This window comes from Saccopteryx bilineata, chromosome 8, assembly GCF_036850765.1.
Source record: "Saccopteryx bilineata isolate mSacBil1 chromosome 8, mSacBil1_pri_phased_curated, whole genome shotgun sequence".
NCBI classification, from domain to species: domain Eukaryota; kingdom Metazoa; phylum Chordata; class Mammalia; order Chiroptera; family Emballonuridae; genus Saccopteryx; species Saccopteryx bilineata.
The window spans coordinates 66,592,541-66,610,095 of NC_089497.1; the positions used below are offsets into that span (position 1 = coordinate 66,592,541).

The 17,555-nt window shown below is 47.2% G+C and overlaps 1 protein-coding gene across 2 annotated transcripts in view; it reads left to right on the top strand.

Moving 5' to 3' along the window:
- MASP1 (MBL associated serine protease 1) overlaps positions 1 to 16,915 on the top strand; it is a 72,411-nt gene extending 55,496 nt beyond the window's left edge. Inside the window, exons 11-17 of one of the 2 annotated variants that reach the window (XM_066240898.1) lie at positions 3,972 to 4,109; positions 7,042 to 7,155; positions 8,790 to 8,975; positions 11,213 to 11,280; positions 13,209 to 13,308; positions 13,781 to 13,997; positions 15,150 to 16,915. In XM_066240898.1, coding sequence (XP_066096995.1) covers positions 3,972 to 4,109; positions 7,042 to 7,155; positions 8,790 to 8,975; positions 11,213 to 11,280; positions 13,209 to 13,308; positions 13,781 to 13,971 — 797 coding nt within the window. In that variant the 3' untranslated portion in view covers positions 13,972 to 13,997; positions 15,150 to 16,915. Of the gene's footprint in view, positions 1 to 3,971; positions 4,110 to 7,041; positions 7,156 to 8,789; positions 8,976 to 11,212; positions 11,281 to 13,208; positions 13,309 to 13,780 lie in introns of both variants that reach the window. The other variant, XM_066240897.1, reaches the window with a different exon arrangement.
- The last annotated feature ends 640 nt before the right edge of the window (positions 16,916 to 17,555 follow it).

Below are 17,555 nucleotides of genomic sequence, written 5' to 3' on the forward strand. Positions count from 1 at the left end.
ATGGTTATTCAGGGAGAACAGAGTCTCGAAAGCCACACGATGTTTGCACTCTGTCCTGTAACTAGTGGTTCTCTAATTTGAAGTACGTCAGAATCATTTGGAATGCTTGTTAGAAAATGCAGATTCCTGGGTCTCTCTCCCCGTGGAAATTCTGCATCAACAGGTCTGAGGGTGGGCAGCATAGAGTGGAAAATGGCTTGTGGGAGGGCCTGAGTTGGAGCGGCTGGGACGCTGCTGCAATCACTCTGAAGGGAGATGGTGAAACCCACCAAACCTAGAGCTACGAGAGCACAGATGGAGGGGCGAGGAGTTTAAAACATTTTAGTGTATTTGTAGGGCTTGGTGTCTAGGCACAGAAAGAGGCAGGTGCAGGGTGGGGGTGCAGCACAAGCTAGCCAGTTAGTGAGGGCTCACTAGGGTGCCTTCATGCTGTGCCTTCGTTTGGAATTTGCATTATAACGACAATGTCATGCTTTTTACATTGTTGAGAACCAAAACAATTCTCTGTTCTGTTTTACATTTTATATGTAGCCGGTTTCAAGGACAATCATGTTTTGTGTTCTATTATATTTCTTTCCTGTAGATATTTTGACTGTGTGTTGTGACATATTGACACACTGAGGGGTCAAGAGGTTACATGCAAAGCACCCTGTGGCATGGAGTGGAAGAGACACATTATTCTCTGCTTCCCCTGGTGATGTTTTACTGGTTTAATGACTGAATGTGGGGGTGATAACAAGGGAGGCAACAAGATGAGGTCAGTGCAGACATTAACAGATGCCCGAATAACAAAGAAAAGGTTAAGGGTAGAGACCAGGGCTCAGTTTTGCTGTGCTTAAAGAGTTTATGAGCAATCCAGTGGGAGACATTAGGAAGGAGATACAGTGGTACCTTGAGATACAAACAGACCAACATACAATTTTTTTTTCAGAGACAGAGAGAGTCAGAGAGAGGGATAGAGAGGGACAAACAGACAGGAACAGAGAAAGATGAGAAGCATCAATCATCAGTTTTTCGTTGCAACACCTTAATTGTTCACTGATTGCTTTCTCAAATGTGCCTTGACCATGGGGCTACAGCAGACCGAGTAACCCATTGCTCGAGCCAGTGACCTTGGGTCCAAGCTGGTGAGCCTTGCTCAAACCAGATGAGCCCGCGCTCAAGCTGGCAACCTCAGGGTCTCGAGCCTGGGTCCTCCACATCCCAGTCCGATGCTCTATCCACTGTACCACCACCTGGTCAGGCCTAACATACAAATTTTTTAAGATATGAGCTGCAACTCGGTCCATATTTTTGTTCGAGATCTGAGTGAAATTCCGAGATATGAATCATGATTTGGGAAGCTGCCACTAGTTGGCACGTTGGTGCACGGGTCCAGTATCAGCAGTTTGATATACGAGTTGACTGATTTACGAGCTTGGTTACAGAATGAATTAAATTCGTATCTCAAGGTACCACTGTATGTCAAAGGAGGTGGTAAATTAGAGATACTGATTGGAAGTCCAGCAGTGTATATAGGTGGTATGATAGATGGCATGAGAGGAGATGGTATTATCTACTGGAACTTATCAGAAAGAAAGGGGAGAAGGGGCGAGGACCAAACAAGGGAAATAGCAGCATGGGGAGCACAGAAAGAAGAGAAAGAAGAGACACAAAAAAGAAGGATCAGGAACACAGGAAGAGACGCCACGGAGGAAAAGTGTCAAGGGAGATGAAAAGTAGTTAACAGTGCAAATGCCACAGGATAGTCCAAAGGATCACCTTAGGCTGGACATTCCCCAGGGACAAGGTCCCAGTCTCTATTGTCAATTCTGAAAGAACAGCCAGGGAGCAGGCATCACACTGGTGTTTAAAGCCCCTAACCCTCTCTGTCCGCTCCTCCTTTCTTCTCCTCCTCCTTCTCTTCTTTTTCTTCTTCTATTCCACCCCCTTCCCTTTCCTCCTCCTCCCGCCTCCCTTCCAGGCTTCTTCTCGGTTTTATCTCTTTCTTGAGGCAGGACACTGCACTGCCCTTACATTCTCCCTCCTCTATGACTTATAGTAAAAATTATATGCTCAGTTCTCCTGGTTGTGTTTCCTTGAAACCTATATATTTTTTTTTACAATAGTCCAGACTTTGGTTTGGGCTTTGCTCTTTCAAAAGTCAAAGCTATATCTAGTCTCACCCAGAACAACAATGCTCCAGCATCAATAGTGAGGAGTCACAGGACAAGACTTCCTAGGCATGAAGAATACAAAATTTCCAATAACATCTTCCTATCATTTATGGGCCCAGAGCCACTCTATCTCCATCTATGGTTGTGGATCTACTAAATATTCAAATGGCCACTTTACTTCCAAGCATGTGCAGAGCATGGTGCTTCTTCCTAATTCCCGTCAAAGGAGAGGGGAGGATGTAGAGACTGTCAACTCTTCTTCCCAGAAGCTTGGATATAGAAGGGAGAAGCAGGAGATACTTTGAATCGTATGGGAAGCAGGGAGGGTAGAAGTTTTATTTTAGGATAAGAAGTCCTGACCATGTTTTGGAGGTATAGACAAAGTAGAGATGCAAAATACAGGAAAGGGATAAGAATCCCCAAAGCCAGGTCCCCAAGAGTTTGGAAGTGAGGAGATACAAAGCCCAGAATTGGTTCTGAAGAGCAGAAAGTCTACAGGAGAAGTGAATGGAGAGAGGGATGGTTGGGCGTTTCCCACCCAGTGGACTCTGAGCACATCTGCTGGGAGTGGGATCAGGAGGTGAGCTTAGGGAGAGAGAGATAATCATAGGCTCACATAACTGAAAAGTCTATACCAAAGGCTTCAGCTATGCTTAGATCAAGGGACTTAAATGTCAGGATACAACCTTCCTCTTGCTTCACTCTTTGTCTTCCAGCTCTGCTTTTCTCTGTTAGTAACATTATTCTCAGAAGACTCTCCATGAAGTGATCACTATCAGATCTGGGCTTATAGCCAATAGCTCAACAAGTCCAGCAGAGAAAGGCCTTCTCTCTCTCTGATGCACTTAGCAAAACTCTCAAGCTTTCATAGGCCTGACCACGGTTACATGCCCATCTCTGAGCAATTGCTGTGAGCAGAAGATGAGAGGAGTTAGTTAGGTCTGGGTCATATTCCTACTCCTAAAACCAGAGGTAAAGTCATTCCAACTCAGGATATATGGACTGGGAATAGGAGAAGAACAGATTCCAGAGGAAAATTGCCATGCTGTTGCTGAATGGAGCAATGAATGCTGGGAGATCAAAAAATAACAGATGTTTTTTTTGTTTTGTTTTGTTTTTTGTATTTTTCTGAAGCTGGAAATGGGGAGAGACAGTCAGACAGACTCCCGCATGCGCCCGACCGGGATCCGCCCGACCGGGATCCACCCGGCACGCCCACCAGGGGCGATGCTCTGCCCACCAGGGGGCGATGCTCTGCCCCTCCGGGGCGTCGCTCTGCCACGACCAGAGCCACTCTAGCACCTGGGGCAGAGGCCAAGGAGCCATCCCCAGCGCCCGGACCATCTTTGCTCCAATGGAGCCTTGGCTGCGGGAGGGGAAGAGAGAGACAGAGAGGAAGGAGGGGGGGTGGAGAAGCAAATGGACGCTTCCTATGTGCCCTGGCCGGGAATTGAACCCGGGTCCCCCACACACCAGGCTGACGCTCTACCGCTGAGCCAACCGGCCAGGGCCAACAGATGTTTTTTTTTGTTTTTTTTGTTTTTTTTTTTAATTTTTATTTATTTTTATTTTTTTTAATTTTATTTATTCATTTTTAGAGAGGAGAGAGAGGGGGGGAGAGAGAGAGAGAAACAGAGAGAGAGAGAAGGGGGGAAAGAGCTGGAAGCATCAACTCCCATATGTGCCTTGACCAGGCAAGCCCAGGGTTTCGAACCGGCGACCTCCAACAGATGTTTTTAACAGAGAGTAATAAGCTCTGGCAAAGGGCGAGATGGAGCCAAGAGTGTAACATGTCTCTCCCTCCCTTGGCTGCAGTGTGTGGGCTCCCCAAATTCTCCCGGAAGCTGATAGCCAGGATCTTCCATGGACGCCCGGCTGAGAAGGGCACCACCCCCTGGATTGCCATGTTGTCACACTTGAATGGGCAGCCCTTCTGTGGCGGCTCCCTTCTAGGTAAGAAAAAGGTGGAAGGGGTGGGGAATCCAGAGTTAGGGGCTGGGGTGGAAGCAACAGCACCTGACCCTCTTTCTGTAAACTGATCAACATTTCTTCATTGAGAGACACTGTCTACACTAGTAGCTGGACCCAGAAGTACAGTATTATAGAAAGAGCCCTTAACTGGAGCCAGAAGACATGAGTCTCTACTCTAGCTGGCTCCTTTAGTCAACAAAAACCTACTGAGTCCTGGGCAGTCTCTGGCACTTGGAAGTATCAGAGAGTCAGCCCCTCAAAGATGGATTACTACGCATGGCTCAAAGGCAGGATGTGTCAGGGTCGTGGGATCTGGGAGAATCGGAAAATTCATCTTGCAGAAGTTAGGTAGGGAGAGTTACAAAATCCTTAAATGCCCTGCTTAGGAATTTAGGTTTTTATTCTGAACACTAATGTAGGTTTATAAGCATGTTCTGGAAAGTTCTCTCCAAGGGCAGTGTAGATTGGTAAGGAGGGTGTCAATCAAGAGACCAGGGGTTCAGTGAGGTGGCTATGGCAGCAGTGGGGAAGGAAGTCATTAGCTCCGGAAAAAGAACAGGGGGCGAGGGATGGAAATGGGGCAAAGTCAAAAGCACTGGGAAATAGAATCATCAGAATAATTCTGTAATGGATTCAATGTGGTGGGAGTGGGAGAGAGGGGCAGGACGGGAACGGCAGATAGATCTTTCCGCCACAATTCGGTCCAGATGATCTAAGGTCCATTCCAGCTCTGACATCATAAGAAAAATTACTAGCACTCTAGAGTTGACAGCCAGTTCCTGGTTTGATCCCATCACAGAGGAAGGAGGTCTGAATGGTCCATGACTGCCCGGTCAGCTCCTGGGCTGCTGGCCCTGCCTCTCCCTGACCCGCCTCCTCCAGGGTGCTGTAAGGTGAGGACAGCTCCCATTCGGAATCCCTGGGGAGGCACCAGGCTTGGACCAGGGCTGCAGTCCAGATGCCCTGCGATATGTGAAATGGCGACCAGGTGTTAGCCCTCCTCTGCTAGCACCTGCTCCTCACATCCCCACAGACACAGAGATGAGAGTTCTCACCCTATGGAGCCTCCCAACGGGCCACAGAGAGTGAGTACAAGTGACAGGGGCAGCTCTGTGGGGAGTGGGCAGGGGAGAGGACCAAGGAACAGAAGGGGGAGGGACAGAGAGACAGAACTAGAAGGACAGAGATAGGAAGACACAGAGAGAGATACAGATAACACACAAGAGAGACCTGGAAGATGAGAGCGTGAACTGAAAAGAGATAAAGGAGAAAATAAAAATAAACAAATATGACAAAAGAAAGAAAGAAAGACAGGTAGGGCATGAGACACCCAAGAGAGAGGAGAGCTCAGAAAGACAGAACAGGAGGAAGGAAGCAGGGAAGAAAGGGTCAGAAAGGAAGCAGAGAGGTGGTGGGAGGGGCGGACAAGGGGCGGGGAGCGAGACCGCTTCAGCAGTCACTGCTGACTTCATTAGCATGTGGGTGAAAGAGATAGATCGTGTGTCCATGGTTTTAAGAATTAGATTGGTTTTCTTAAGCCTTGAGGTTGTTAAGTTCAATAATGTTCAAGGCTTATTTGTATCTACCACATATTTATTCCCTCTTATGTTTTGAAGATGTTAGGCGTTTGCTTCTCTATCCCTTCACGCTCCACCCGACACAGTTCTCCTAATCTAGACTCTCTCCTCCTCCTGGTAGTCAGTCCCATAGAGGTGGTGCTGGGTGGGAGAGGGCAGAGGAAGCAGGAAAGGGGCTGAGGAACAGGGGAAGGAGGGAAGGCACCCCTGTTTCAGTGCCCACACTGAAGGCTAAGTAGAGCCTGGCTCATGGACTCCAAGAGTATTTGCAGAGCTGGGAGGCAAAGCCACATCTCTGGACTCACCATTGCACACCCCTGGGTGCATCCCAATGGCCCGGAGCCCTGTTCAGAAGGAGGTTCTCCTACCTGGCTTATCACCCTTATACACCTGGAAAACTTGGCCAGTAGTCGCTTGCTGCGGACAGAGATAAAAAATGCCTCAGGGAAAGAGGGTGGTCTGCATGGAGCTCCACTCAGAACCCGGTAGCCAGAGCACCTGGCTTCTTTTGAGAAGGCCAAGTAGAGCCTGGGACCTGCTCCAGAAAGGTACCTCTGCCTGGCACTCTGAACTCCGATCTGCCACCCCACCCCCCAGACCTGGTGCCTTCCTTTCTGTATGGCTTATCCTGGTTATGCCCCTACCCTAGGTTTAGGTATTTATGCTTTATTGTTTGCTTTCCCTGAAGCAGTGGTAGTCAACCTGGTCCCTACCGCCCACTAGTGGGCGTTCCAGCTTTCATGGTGGGTGGTAGCGGAGCAACCAAAGTATAAATAAAAAGATAGATTTAACTATAGTAAGTTGTTTTATAAAGACTTATTCTGCCAAACTTAGTGAAAATTTGACATAAAGTACTTGGTAAGTTATTATTGTATGCTTTAACTTGCTGTAACTCTGCTTTATAAATTTTATAAAGTAGAGTTACTTTCCTACTTTATAAATCACCATTACTGTGGAACCGGTGGGTGGTTAGGAAATTTTACTACTAACAGAGATACAGAAGTAGGCGGTATGTATAAAAAGGTTGACTACCCCTGGCCTAAGGGTAGCCCATGAACACAGGGTTTTTGTGGACCCACCTTGGGCTCTCCAGAGCTCACCAACCTTGTGGGTTTAAGGGAACCCTGAAACCCTGTTTAACATGTTCAGCCTCAGCTTTGGTTGGAATAGGCAGATAAATCACAGATTTAACTCCTCATCTTCAGATTTGGATATGAGTGTCTGACTTGGGGCTTTGAAATACCATGGAGAAGGGTACCCTAGAGTGGTCTGAAGGTCCTCAGCTCAAGACAAGTTGGGGCAGTGCAGGCATTGTGTGTGCACAATTCTGTTCTCAGGTACCAACTGGATTGTGACCGCAGCGCACTGCCTCCACCACCCGCTCGATCCAGAGGACCCAACCCTCCAAGACTTTTATCTGCTCAGCCCTTCTGACTTCAAAATCATCGTGGGTGAGTGAGGGGCAAGCTGAGTCCTGAAACCAGTTGTGGTGCTGGAGATGGCGTGTGTCTGCTCACTTGTTCATCAGGACAGGATACCTAAGATGAAGAACCTGCTGGGACTGGAGTCCAGGGACCTGACTCCAAGCTCAGAGAAGTGATCTCTAGGTGCAGGGACCATGAGCAAGTCATTGAAGTCTAGGCCTCAGTTTTTAAAGGGAAAATAAAAAGCCCACTCTAGATAATTTCCAAAGATGCTTTAGGCTTCTGTAAAGCCATGGTTTCTTTGTTTGTTTGCTTTTTTAATGAGAGGAGGGAAGGCAGAGAGACAGACTCCTGCATGTGCCCCAACCAGGATCTACCCTGCAAACCCAGTAGGGGGCAATGCTCTGCCCATCTGGGGCCATTGCTCCATTTTTTTTTTTAGCACTTGCGACAGTGGCCACATATCCATCCTCAGTGCCTGAGGCCAACTTGCTCGAGCCAATTGAGCCATAGCTGTAGGAAGGGAAGAGAGAGAGAAAAACGAGGTGGAGAAGCAGATGGTCACTTCTCCTGTGTGCCCTGGCCAGAAATCAAACCCAGGACATCCACATGCCAGGCCAACACTCTACTACCACAGAGACAACCATCCAGGGCCAAAGCCACGGTTTCAAGTGGATCATGCACATACAATCCATGTTCCCCTTCCCAAGACTACCAGCTGATTCAATCCAGTTCCCTACTGACACTAAGCCAAGATCTAAGGATACAGTAAAATTAAGATCTAGTTCCTTGCCCTGACCAGTTGGCTCAATGGTAGAGCATCGACCTGGCATGTGGAAGTCCCGGGTTTGATTCTCAGCCAGGGCACACAGGAGAAGCAACCATCTGCTTCTCCACCTCTCCTCCTTCTTTCTCTCTCTCTTTCTCTCTCTTCCCCTTCTGCAGCCATGGCTTGAAAGGTTCAAGCAAGTTGGCCCTGGGCACTGAGGATGGCTCCATGGCCTTGCCTCCAATGCTAAATTGGCTGGATTGCCAAGCAACGAAGCAGTGGCCCCAGATGAGCAGAAGATTGCCCTGTAGGAGGCTTGCCAAGTGGATCCCATTTGGGGTGCATGTGGGAATCTGTTTGTCTGCCTCCCTGCCTCTCACTTAATAATAATAATAAATCTAGTTTCTTCCTACAAGGAGCCTACGGTCTAATAAAGTAATAAAATATAGGCACAGAGACCTCTACAATAAGAAAAAAAATCAGTAAATTCTTCATGAGAAAAACAGATAAAGTGGCATGAGAGTTCATAAGAAAAAGACTTCTAACTGAAGAATCTAACTGAAGATTTGGAAAGTCTTTCTGGAGCAGGCAACAAGATCTAGGCATTGAAGGGTGATTATAGGATTTGAACACATGGTTATGAGCATTGGAATGAGTATTGTAAGGCGATGAGATCAGCTCATGAAGAAAGACAGCAGTGCAAACCCATGAGAATACGTGGGGAAGAGCAGGTAGGGCAGGATTGCTGGGAAAAGGTGTGAAGGGGAGTAAAAGAGTTAAGGCTGAAAACATAGATTGGATGGGACAGGGAGCTGACAGGAAGCAAGTTGTGACCTTATTTTCTGTGTCTCCATTACCTCCATGCCTCCTCACGTGCCTTCTTCTTGCCCAGGTAAACATTGGAGGCACCGGTCAGATGAGACTGAACAGCATCTTAGGGTCAAACACGTCTTCCTCCATCCCCTGTATAACCCCAGCACATTTGAGAACGACGTGGCTCTGGTGGAGCTGTCAAAGGGCCTGGTGCTGAATGACTTTGTGATGCCCATCTGTCTGCCAGACAAGCCCCAGGAGGAAGGTACTTCTCCTCACCCCTGGCCCTGCCTCTGCAGAATAGCAGGTGCCTCCACAGAGACTTGGCTCTGGTACCAGCTGATAGTATCTGCATGATTCTTCAGCTGCCTCCCATAAAAGAGCTAAGTTAGAACTTGTTCCAAGGCAGCACATAGTACACAGGCAGGCTTGTCCGACACTGTAAGAACTACACTGCTCACAAAAAATTAGGGGATATTTTATAGCTTCATATTCATTTTGAAATATCCCCTAATTTTTGTGAGCAGTATATATTCATGAGATAGGAAAATAGAAACCAGACCAGTTATTGTAACAGAGACTCTAACACAGGGTGTTGAAGGCATGGAGAAGTAATGGGAGAATGCTGAGAAATAGAGATAGCATTTGCAGGAATAAACCACCACTCCTGGGGCTCAGGGAACAAAGGGAAGAGAATGGAGTTACAGAATCTAGAGGCTTGAACAGGGACCCTATGGAGCGAGGACTCACTCTGCCGAAGAGGCCCTGTGCTGATGGTGTTAGGGAAGACAGCAGGAACCAACCCCACTGCTGGGGTAAGAAACCACTGCTAAGGCGATGCCAACAGTAATGGAAAGCCTTCCTGGAAGTTTCTCCTGACAAGGCAGAAGTACCATCTCAGAGTCTCATCTGTATCATTACAGAATAGAGTATGGAAGGGGAGTTCAGAGCCGACGGACAATAGCTCAATCGCCAGTGTAGACGCAAATCCCTATGCCTCCACTTCCTAGTTGGTTGACCTTAAAGAAGTTGCTGAACCTCGAGTCCCTTACTTCTATACTGCAGGCAATCCCCCGTGCGGTGGGTGTGCTATTTAAATGAAATACTATACTCAAGTGTATCCAATATAGAGCGAGAGGCCAACCCGGGACAACTGGCTTCCCTTTTATTCCGTTAAAAGTTCAGTGGCACCATGTCACAGCTAGATCCCTTTAGTTCAAAGGCACTATAAAAAATGGCTGAGCCCTGACCGGTTGGCTCAGTGGTAGAGCGTCGGCCTGGTGTGCAGAAGTCCCAGGTTCGATTCCTGGCCAGGGCACACAGGAGAAGCGCCCATCTGCTTCTCCACCCCTCCCCCTCTCCTTCCTCTCTGTCTCTCTCTTCCCCTCCCGCAGTGAGGCTCCATTGGAGCAAAGATGGCCCGGGTGCTGGGGATGGCTCCATGGCCTCTGCCCCAGGCGCTAGAGTGGCTCTGGTCGCAACAGAGCGACACCCCGGAGGGGCAGAGCATCGCCCCCTGGTGGGCAGAGCGTCGCCCCCTGGTGGGCGTGCCGGGTGGATCCCGGTCGGGCGCATGTGGGAGTCTGTCTGACTGTCTCTCCCTGTTTCCAGCTTCAGAAAAATACAAAAAAAAATGGCTGAAAGGAATCTGAGAAGTACTTAGGTGGGTGAGCCAACAAGAAAGGCCCAGGTGTGCCTCTGATTCTTCAGGTGCCATGTGCCCACCATGTACATTCATTAACTTATTCAGCACTCGTAAAAGCTTATGAGGTGGTCCTCTTTTCCAAACTGGAAAACTTGGGGCCAGCAAGGCAAAGTGACTTAACCAAGAACAGCTTGTAAGTAGATTTGGGGCTAGAATCCAGGTTTTTCAACTTGAAGTCCTGTACTGTTTTCAGGATCCAGGCTTTTTTTAAAATAAAGAAATAAATGCTCTATCAGTTCCCAACCCACTCCCACGTCACTCTGAGACTTGCCAACTTCGTGGACTACTAGGATATCGGAGCTGTGGGGTAAGAAAGTTTAAAAATGCTAAGCCCAGCCTCTTCATTGTATGGACAGGAAAACTGAAGGTCAGAATGGCAGGGGGCGTGAGGCTTGCTAAAGGCAGCATAGCAATTTGTGGGTGAGGCTGGACTTTTATTCTTCTCACAATTATTGATTGAGCACCTACTATGTGCAAGCACTCTTACAGGCATTGGAATACAGCAGTGAACAAGACAGATGAGATGCCTGCTCTCACAGAGCCTAGGTTCCATGCCGGTAAGAGTGGGAGAGAACAGACAACCAAACAAACTAGCTAGAGATTTACAGAAATGGATGCTAAGACCTCTGTTGCAGGTAACCTCCACCCCAGCAGTCTTCTTCCTCAGTAAGTTGCCTTTCTCTGAGGGAGCAAATCAGCCCTTCCTCCTCAGGCGGGGATGACAGGTCTGCAAGATGCAACCTTCTGAAAACTCCACAGACAGCCTCTCAGCTCCCACCATGTCTTCTCTCCTCTAGGGGCCATGGTCATCGTCAGTGGCTGGGGGAAGCAGTTCTTGCAAAGGTTCCCAGAGACCCTGATGGAGGTGATGTTCAACTTTTGCCCTACAGAGAGTGACACTTCTGCCCTGCCTGGGGCCCTTCCTGCTCCATGTTGCCCCTTTGGGACTTGGAAGCTTAGTTGAGAAAGATACCAGGGGCTCATATTCACTTCAAAGTTCACTGGGACTTTGAATTTCCAAGCTTGATCTGTTTGCTCTGCATGTCATAGGTCTCTAGTCTCTAAACATTGTTGACTATTTCTGTAGCTTATTAAAGGCACAGCTCATGGAAATTCTTGCAGAAAACAGCAAGCTTGGACACCCAAAAGGATGACCCACCTGTACATGATAAAGGTCCACATAGCAAACGAAACAAGAATGGGACAAAAAATAGGCTCTTGAGAGCTGCAGTCGTGGAAGTAATGATTTGACTGTTGCATTTAGAATTTTACATTCATCTCATTACATAAGAGAACACTGAACTAGAAATAAGGAGTGATGACTCCAAATCCTAGCTCCTACTAACTTGCTGGGTGATCTTAAACAAGTAATTTGCCTCTCTAGACTATAGTATAGTATCTAGTATCTCCAGCTACAGAGTCGGGGTGACACTAGATGTCCTCCAAGAACTGCCTGGCCCTAACATTACCAGGTTCTGGAACTGCCACAACTAGCTTCTAAATTGTTCAACATACGTTATTTCAGTGTACTTTAAATTTTCAAATTTGCAGCAACCATTCCTCATTCATTAACTCCTAGGCTTTTGTTTGGTTCAACCCATGGACTAGCTGCTAGGTATGCTGGGGATGAGAGGACGGACCTCATCCCTGGCCTCCTCGGGCTGATAGTCAAGTGGGAGGCACAGAACGTAATTATCAATGTGATGAATGTAATGAGGGAGAGTGTGGAATGGTCCGGAATGTATGACAGGGAATCTGACCTCATTTTAAGGGTTTGAGAGGGCTTCCCAGAAGAAGTGGCACCTGAACAATAAATAGAGGTTAGTCAGACACTTGACAGTTTGCTGAGGATATGTGCTCAAACCACCCTGCCTGACTGTGTCTCTCCTCTTGCCTGGGAAGGCCATGGCCCAAAAGGGACCTGAATGTCCTCTGGTCGCCTCCCAGCAAAGGCCAACAAGAGCTGTACTTTGGGACCATATGACCCATTCAGTTATTGGTTTGGCTGACTTAGAGTCACGTTTCTTTGTTTTATTACAGACATCTATGCCAACATTAGCCCCAAGCTGAATCAAGACCAAGTATATAAATACTGACTAAATATAGTCAGTATATAGATACTGACTACGTTCCAAGTTATGTAAGATAGAAATGGACAAGATATGGCTCCAGTGTCTAGAAGCTCATTCTATAGTGAGGGAGGACGTAAGTAGATGCTTGCTGCAAGGCGAGCACAAGTAACCCGACATCTGTACAGTGGTTGTAGTTTACAAAGCACCATCCACTCATTCATCTCCTCATTCATCTCCTCCATGTGATTAGTACATCAAATATCATGACTTCCTAGTTCAGATGAGAAAAAAAGAGTCTCAGAGGCAAGGTCGGAAAACACAGTTATTAAGCCACAAGCCCCAGGCCCCACAGCCAGTAGTGGTGGGGAAAGGGATAAGGAGACTGCTTACAGGTTTTACATACATTGCCATATTTGAAATAATGCATGCACTAAGCAAGTATTATCACCAGTTTACAAATGAGAAGACTGAAACTCAAAGAGGGTAAATGACTTGCACACGGTCACACAGCAAGTTCATGACTGAGACTATACCTGCTCATGGATCTCCTGATTCTCCATTCAGTGTTCCTACATCTTCACTATAGGGCAGTTTCTAAGACCAGGTCTAAGGGAGTCCCAGGCTCACCCAAGATGCAGATGGGGAGAGCCAGCTCTAGGAGCTGTCAGAACACAGGGACTCTCAGTCAGGAGTGGGGACCCACAATGGCTTTGTGTTTCAGATCGAAATCCCAATTGTTGATCACCACACCTGCCAGGAGGCTTATTCCTCATTGAAGAAGAACGTGACCAGGGACATGATCTGTGCTGGTGAAAAGGAAGGTAAGGCAGAGGCTGGCATGCCACCGGGCACCACCAGCCGGAAAGTGGCGCAGAGCCCAGCAATGGAAGGGCTGGAGACCTTGGAGTCTGGTAGACTGAACAGTGGAGGAGGGGGAGGGAGGTCATAAGAGGAAGGATTCTACTGGAGAAACTGTGCCAGAGAATAAAGTGCTAAGAACTTCCCATCATTCCCTTTTCCAAGTTCAATTTCTCACCTTCGAAACAAGAGAGTCCTTCACCTGCGTTTTCTAAAATCACTGAGCTTTGAGGAAGCCTGACCTAGAACTGCTTGGAGCCTAGGTTTAACTCAAATTATCTCCTTGCGCCCCCTCGTGCCCAATCTTCTGAACTACAAGTCAGCGGTGGAGAGAAGGAGACTCCTTTGGATTTGGAGCTAGAGAAGGGTACAGGTTACGTTAATCTGCCTCTCTCTCTCTCTCTCTCTCTCTCTCTCTCTCTCTCTCTTATTTAGGGGGTAAGGACGCCTGTGCGGGCGACTCTGGCGGCCCCATGGTGACCCTGGATAAAGAGAGAGGCCAGTGGTACCTGGTGGGCACCGTGTCCTGGGGTGACGACTGTGGGAAAAAGGACCGCTATGGAGTGTACTCCTACATCTACAGCAACAAGGACTGGATCCAGAAAATCACCCACACGAAGGATTAAAGTCAGTTTTCCAGCACCTTTCAGTGGTCAGTCAGCAGCAGAGGATAATTATCTGATGCAAAACACCCTCGCCCTTCACCCACTTCATTCAGCCCGTCCATTACATCTCAGCCCCCTTTTTTCTCTCTTTAAAGAAGCAGAGTAGCTGAGTGAACAGAACATAGGGCTGAATCCAGACTCTACCATTTACTAGGTTTGCAACACTGGGCAGGTGACTTTACCTCTTTGGACCTCAGTTTCTTTGTTCATATTCTGGAAATGGGATACCTTACCTACCTCATAAAAGTTTGAGGAGGATTGAATGAATTAATATATACGTAGCATTTAGCACAGTGCAGGCATACACTAAGTGCTCGATAAATGTGACTTAGCAGAACGTCAGTGTAACTACCAGGCAGGCAAAGTTCTCTTACAAATCCTGGCTGGGTCTTAGGGCTGATCAGTGTGTACCCTTCCCCTCAACCTTGACCATCTCTTTCATTTGCCCCAAATGCTCTATGCTTCTTTGCTATTGTGTCCCTTTCGCAACCCCAATCCCCTTACCCCATAAAAAAGTAAAAGAGACAAGGTTCTTCGTCGTATAGCATATCCCACAACAATGCATGAGCTAGACTCTTTATTGTGAGAGTGCCTGTGAGAGGCAGGGCAGGGAAGGAGCCTGGGAATGCTCAACTAGGAAGCCAGACATCAGGTTCTAGAACTGGCTCTGTCCCCAGCTCCCCGTGTGACTCTTCCCCTTATCCTGAACAACCCTCCAGCTCTGACAATCTAGGATCCAGTGAAGCCATTTTTCCTTAATGAGAGGAGTCAGAGCCAAAGCAACCAAAAGGCCGAGATTACCTTAGGGTCCAACAGAGTTTTGATGCAGACAAAATACTGCTGCTGCAGCAACACCCACTTTTGTTCACCGTACCCTGCTTCCCAAAGCTGTAGCCCAGGCCAGGTGCTAGTGGAGGGATCTTCCCTTATTCCTGAGCAGAGCACCTGCTGTAGGCCTCAACTTGCTTGCCTTCCTGAGCACCTAATCTGCATAGTTAGCCCTGATAGACTAGACTCAGGCCCCTGGACCCTCCCTCGCTCACCCACAGCTGACCCCACAACCATTCTTCGGATTCCTCAGCCCCGTTGCTTACTCTGCACACCCTAGTCCCACATGATCATAAGTGTTTCCCATGCAGAATTCCCTCGGAGAGACATCTCCTCTCTCAGGAAGCTTCCAGCGACCTCATCCCCTCCAGGATTCTGAGATTTCAGCCCTTTAAGAAATCAGAAGCCCCAAGTCTCTGCCTGATTCTAATCAAACTGGTCTTCACGGGAGACTTCAGTTCTTGACCTGCACTGCAGCTGCTGAAGTCACTCAGCATGTTTTGCTGAAGGAGACACAAGGAGCGAGATGCATGGACACTAAGCCTTAGGCTGAATGCTCAGGGATAGCAGTTCATAGCCTGTTCCTGGCTCTGTGAGCTCCTCATTCTACCTCTCTGCCCTGCGTTTATTCTGTAAAAAAGAGATGAGTGGTACCCAACTCGATCAGACATTTGTCAAGCAAGCTGGAGCTCTATTTCATACACCAAAGAAGAAGTGCAATGTTAAGTTTTGGAGATGTCCTAAGGCCTTCCCAAACACCATGCCTTCCTGACTCGCAGCACTGCCTGGAGTCCCTGAGTACCACTGGGCTGTGCTGACTGCTCTGGAGACTGTGGAGATGAGAGGAACATGACTCTTTCCTCCAGGAGTTCCCACAGGGGAACTGACACATAAGCTAGTGACCACCATGAGCAGACTGTTGGAGCAGCACACACTCATTGGAGGAGGGAACATCAGGAAGCCATCTATACAGGAAGGTATCCGGATGATACGGGTCAGCAGCTGAACCTTGATGAGGTTGGGTATTTCCACAGGTAAGACAGGCAAGGCCTTCCAGGTAGAAGGAGAGCAGAGGCAATGGTCCCTCAGGCTTTCTTCAGATTATACTGTCTTCTCTTACAAAAATAGCGTGTCTGATAAACCAATATTCTGATTCTGCACAACAATGGGGTTTAGCCTCAAGATTTGTATTCAGATATGGGTTTCTACTGCTAATTAGGAGAGCATTCCTATAAAGCCTCTCCAAAGTGGTGTAAAGTGAAAAGACGATTAATTAACTTAGGGCACACCTTGCTAACTGATGCACAAAATAAATGAAGATAAAGTACAGAAGTTTACAGACACAGTTCAAAGCTATGGCACCTTAATGCTGAGAGGCTGTGTGTGGTTCCCAGGGAGGGAGCTCAGTGGGGCCACTCTCGCTGCTCAGTTACATGCTGCTTCTAGAACAGCAGGCTGCAGAACAAAAGGGGAGTGCTAATTTGCTTTTCACCTTTTCTCCTAAAAATGAAAAGCCTCTTCAAATTTCTTTTGGTTAGTAAAACAAATATTGATGTAGGTCTTTTATAAAAGCAAGAAAAGGTAAAGCAAACTTTCAAAAAGTGAAGGCTATCTGCACTGACTTCTGGCTGGACACAGTTTATTCCGTCTATTCTCCCAGGTGCAGTTTTATCCTTATTCTGAGGAAATGTCCAAATGTGCTGCATAAAGTTATATCAGCCCCTGAACTTCTGTTAAGGTCCAAGAAACCTGAATCTCTCACCATCATAGAAGCAGAGGGTTGAAGTGTCTGTTAGGATCTTCTTGTCTGACTTCATGACCTCTTTCTTGAATATTTGTGGAGATGGGAAATGCTGCCTCCAAATGCAACTCATTCCGACTTCAATATGAGTCACCTCTTAAAAAGGCCTCTTCTATGCAACCAAAACCCACCTCCCTAAAATATAGTCCTTATATCTAAAGCTATGATTTCATATTGTGAAGGTTATTATCAATAACAATCATGACAATTCCACTAGCAATAGAAGCTGTTGTTCTTGTGGGTGACTACACATCTGTTCCAATAAACATCTGCAATGAGTCAAAGCATCCTGTTTGGCTCATATGGTTTTCATGTGTTGATGGTTCCAGTGAGTTGTGTTTTTATTTATCAACATTTCTCTGTATCTGATTAGAATCTCTGTACATAAAGAGAGAGAGAGAGAGAGAGAGAGAGAGACTATGATGAGAAGATTGTGTCATCAATACAATAGCATGTCTTAAGTTTTGAAGGTCAGTTCTGATTAAATACCTTGTCCCACTGCTCCTGGGATTATCAGAATATCACAGGATGCCAATTTTGCAGCATCCCGATTACATTTCTTGATCGTCATCTGTACCCAGGATAGAAAAAAACATTTTTTGATCCAGTGTTCAATTGTTTAGTTCAGAAAATATGGCACCATATTTATAAGTGGCCTGTTATGGATTGGAGTGCTTTCTTTCTGCCATGAGTTAATATTTTCAGGTCATAGGAATCTAAGAATCAATGCCACCAAGAAGTCCTTCGAGCAAAGGTAGGCAAGAATCAGAGACAAGAAATCTGTTCCACTAAGACAGCAGAGATGGCGGCCAACCTGGATCTAGAATGGGTCTTGAAACCATGACACGTAAATTCTAATGCAGCACAAGTTGAGTCCCTTATCCACTTAATTTCTCCATCTATACTGCCCACAAAA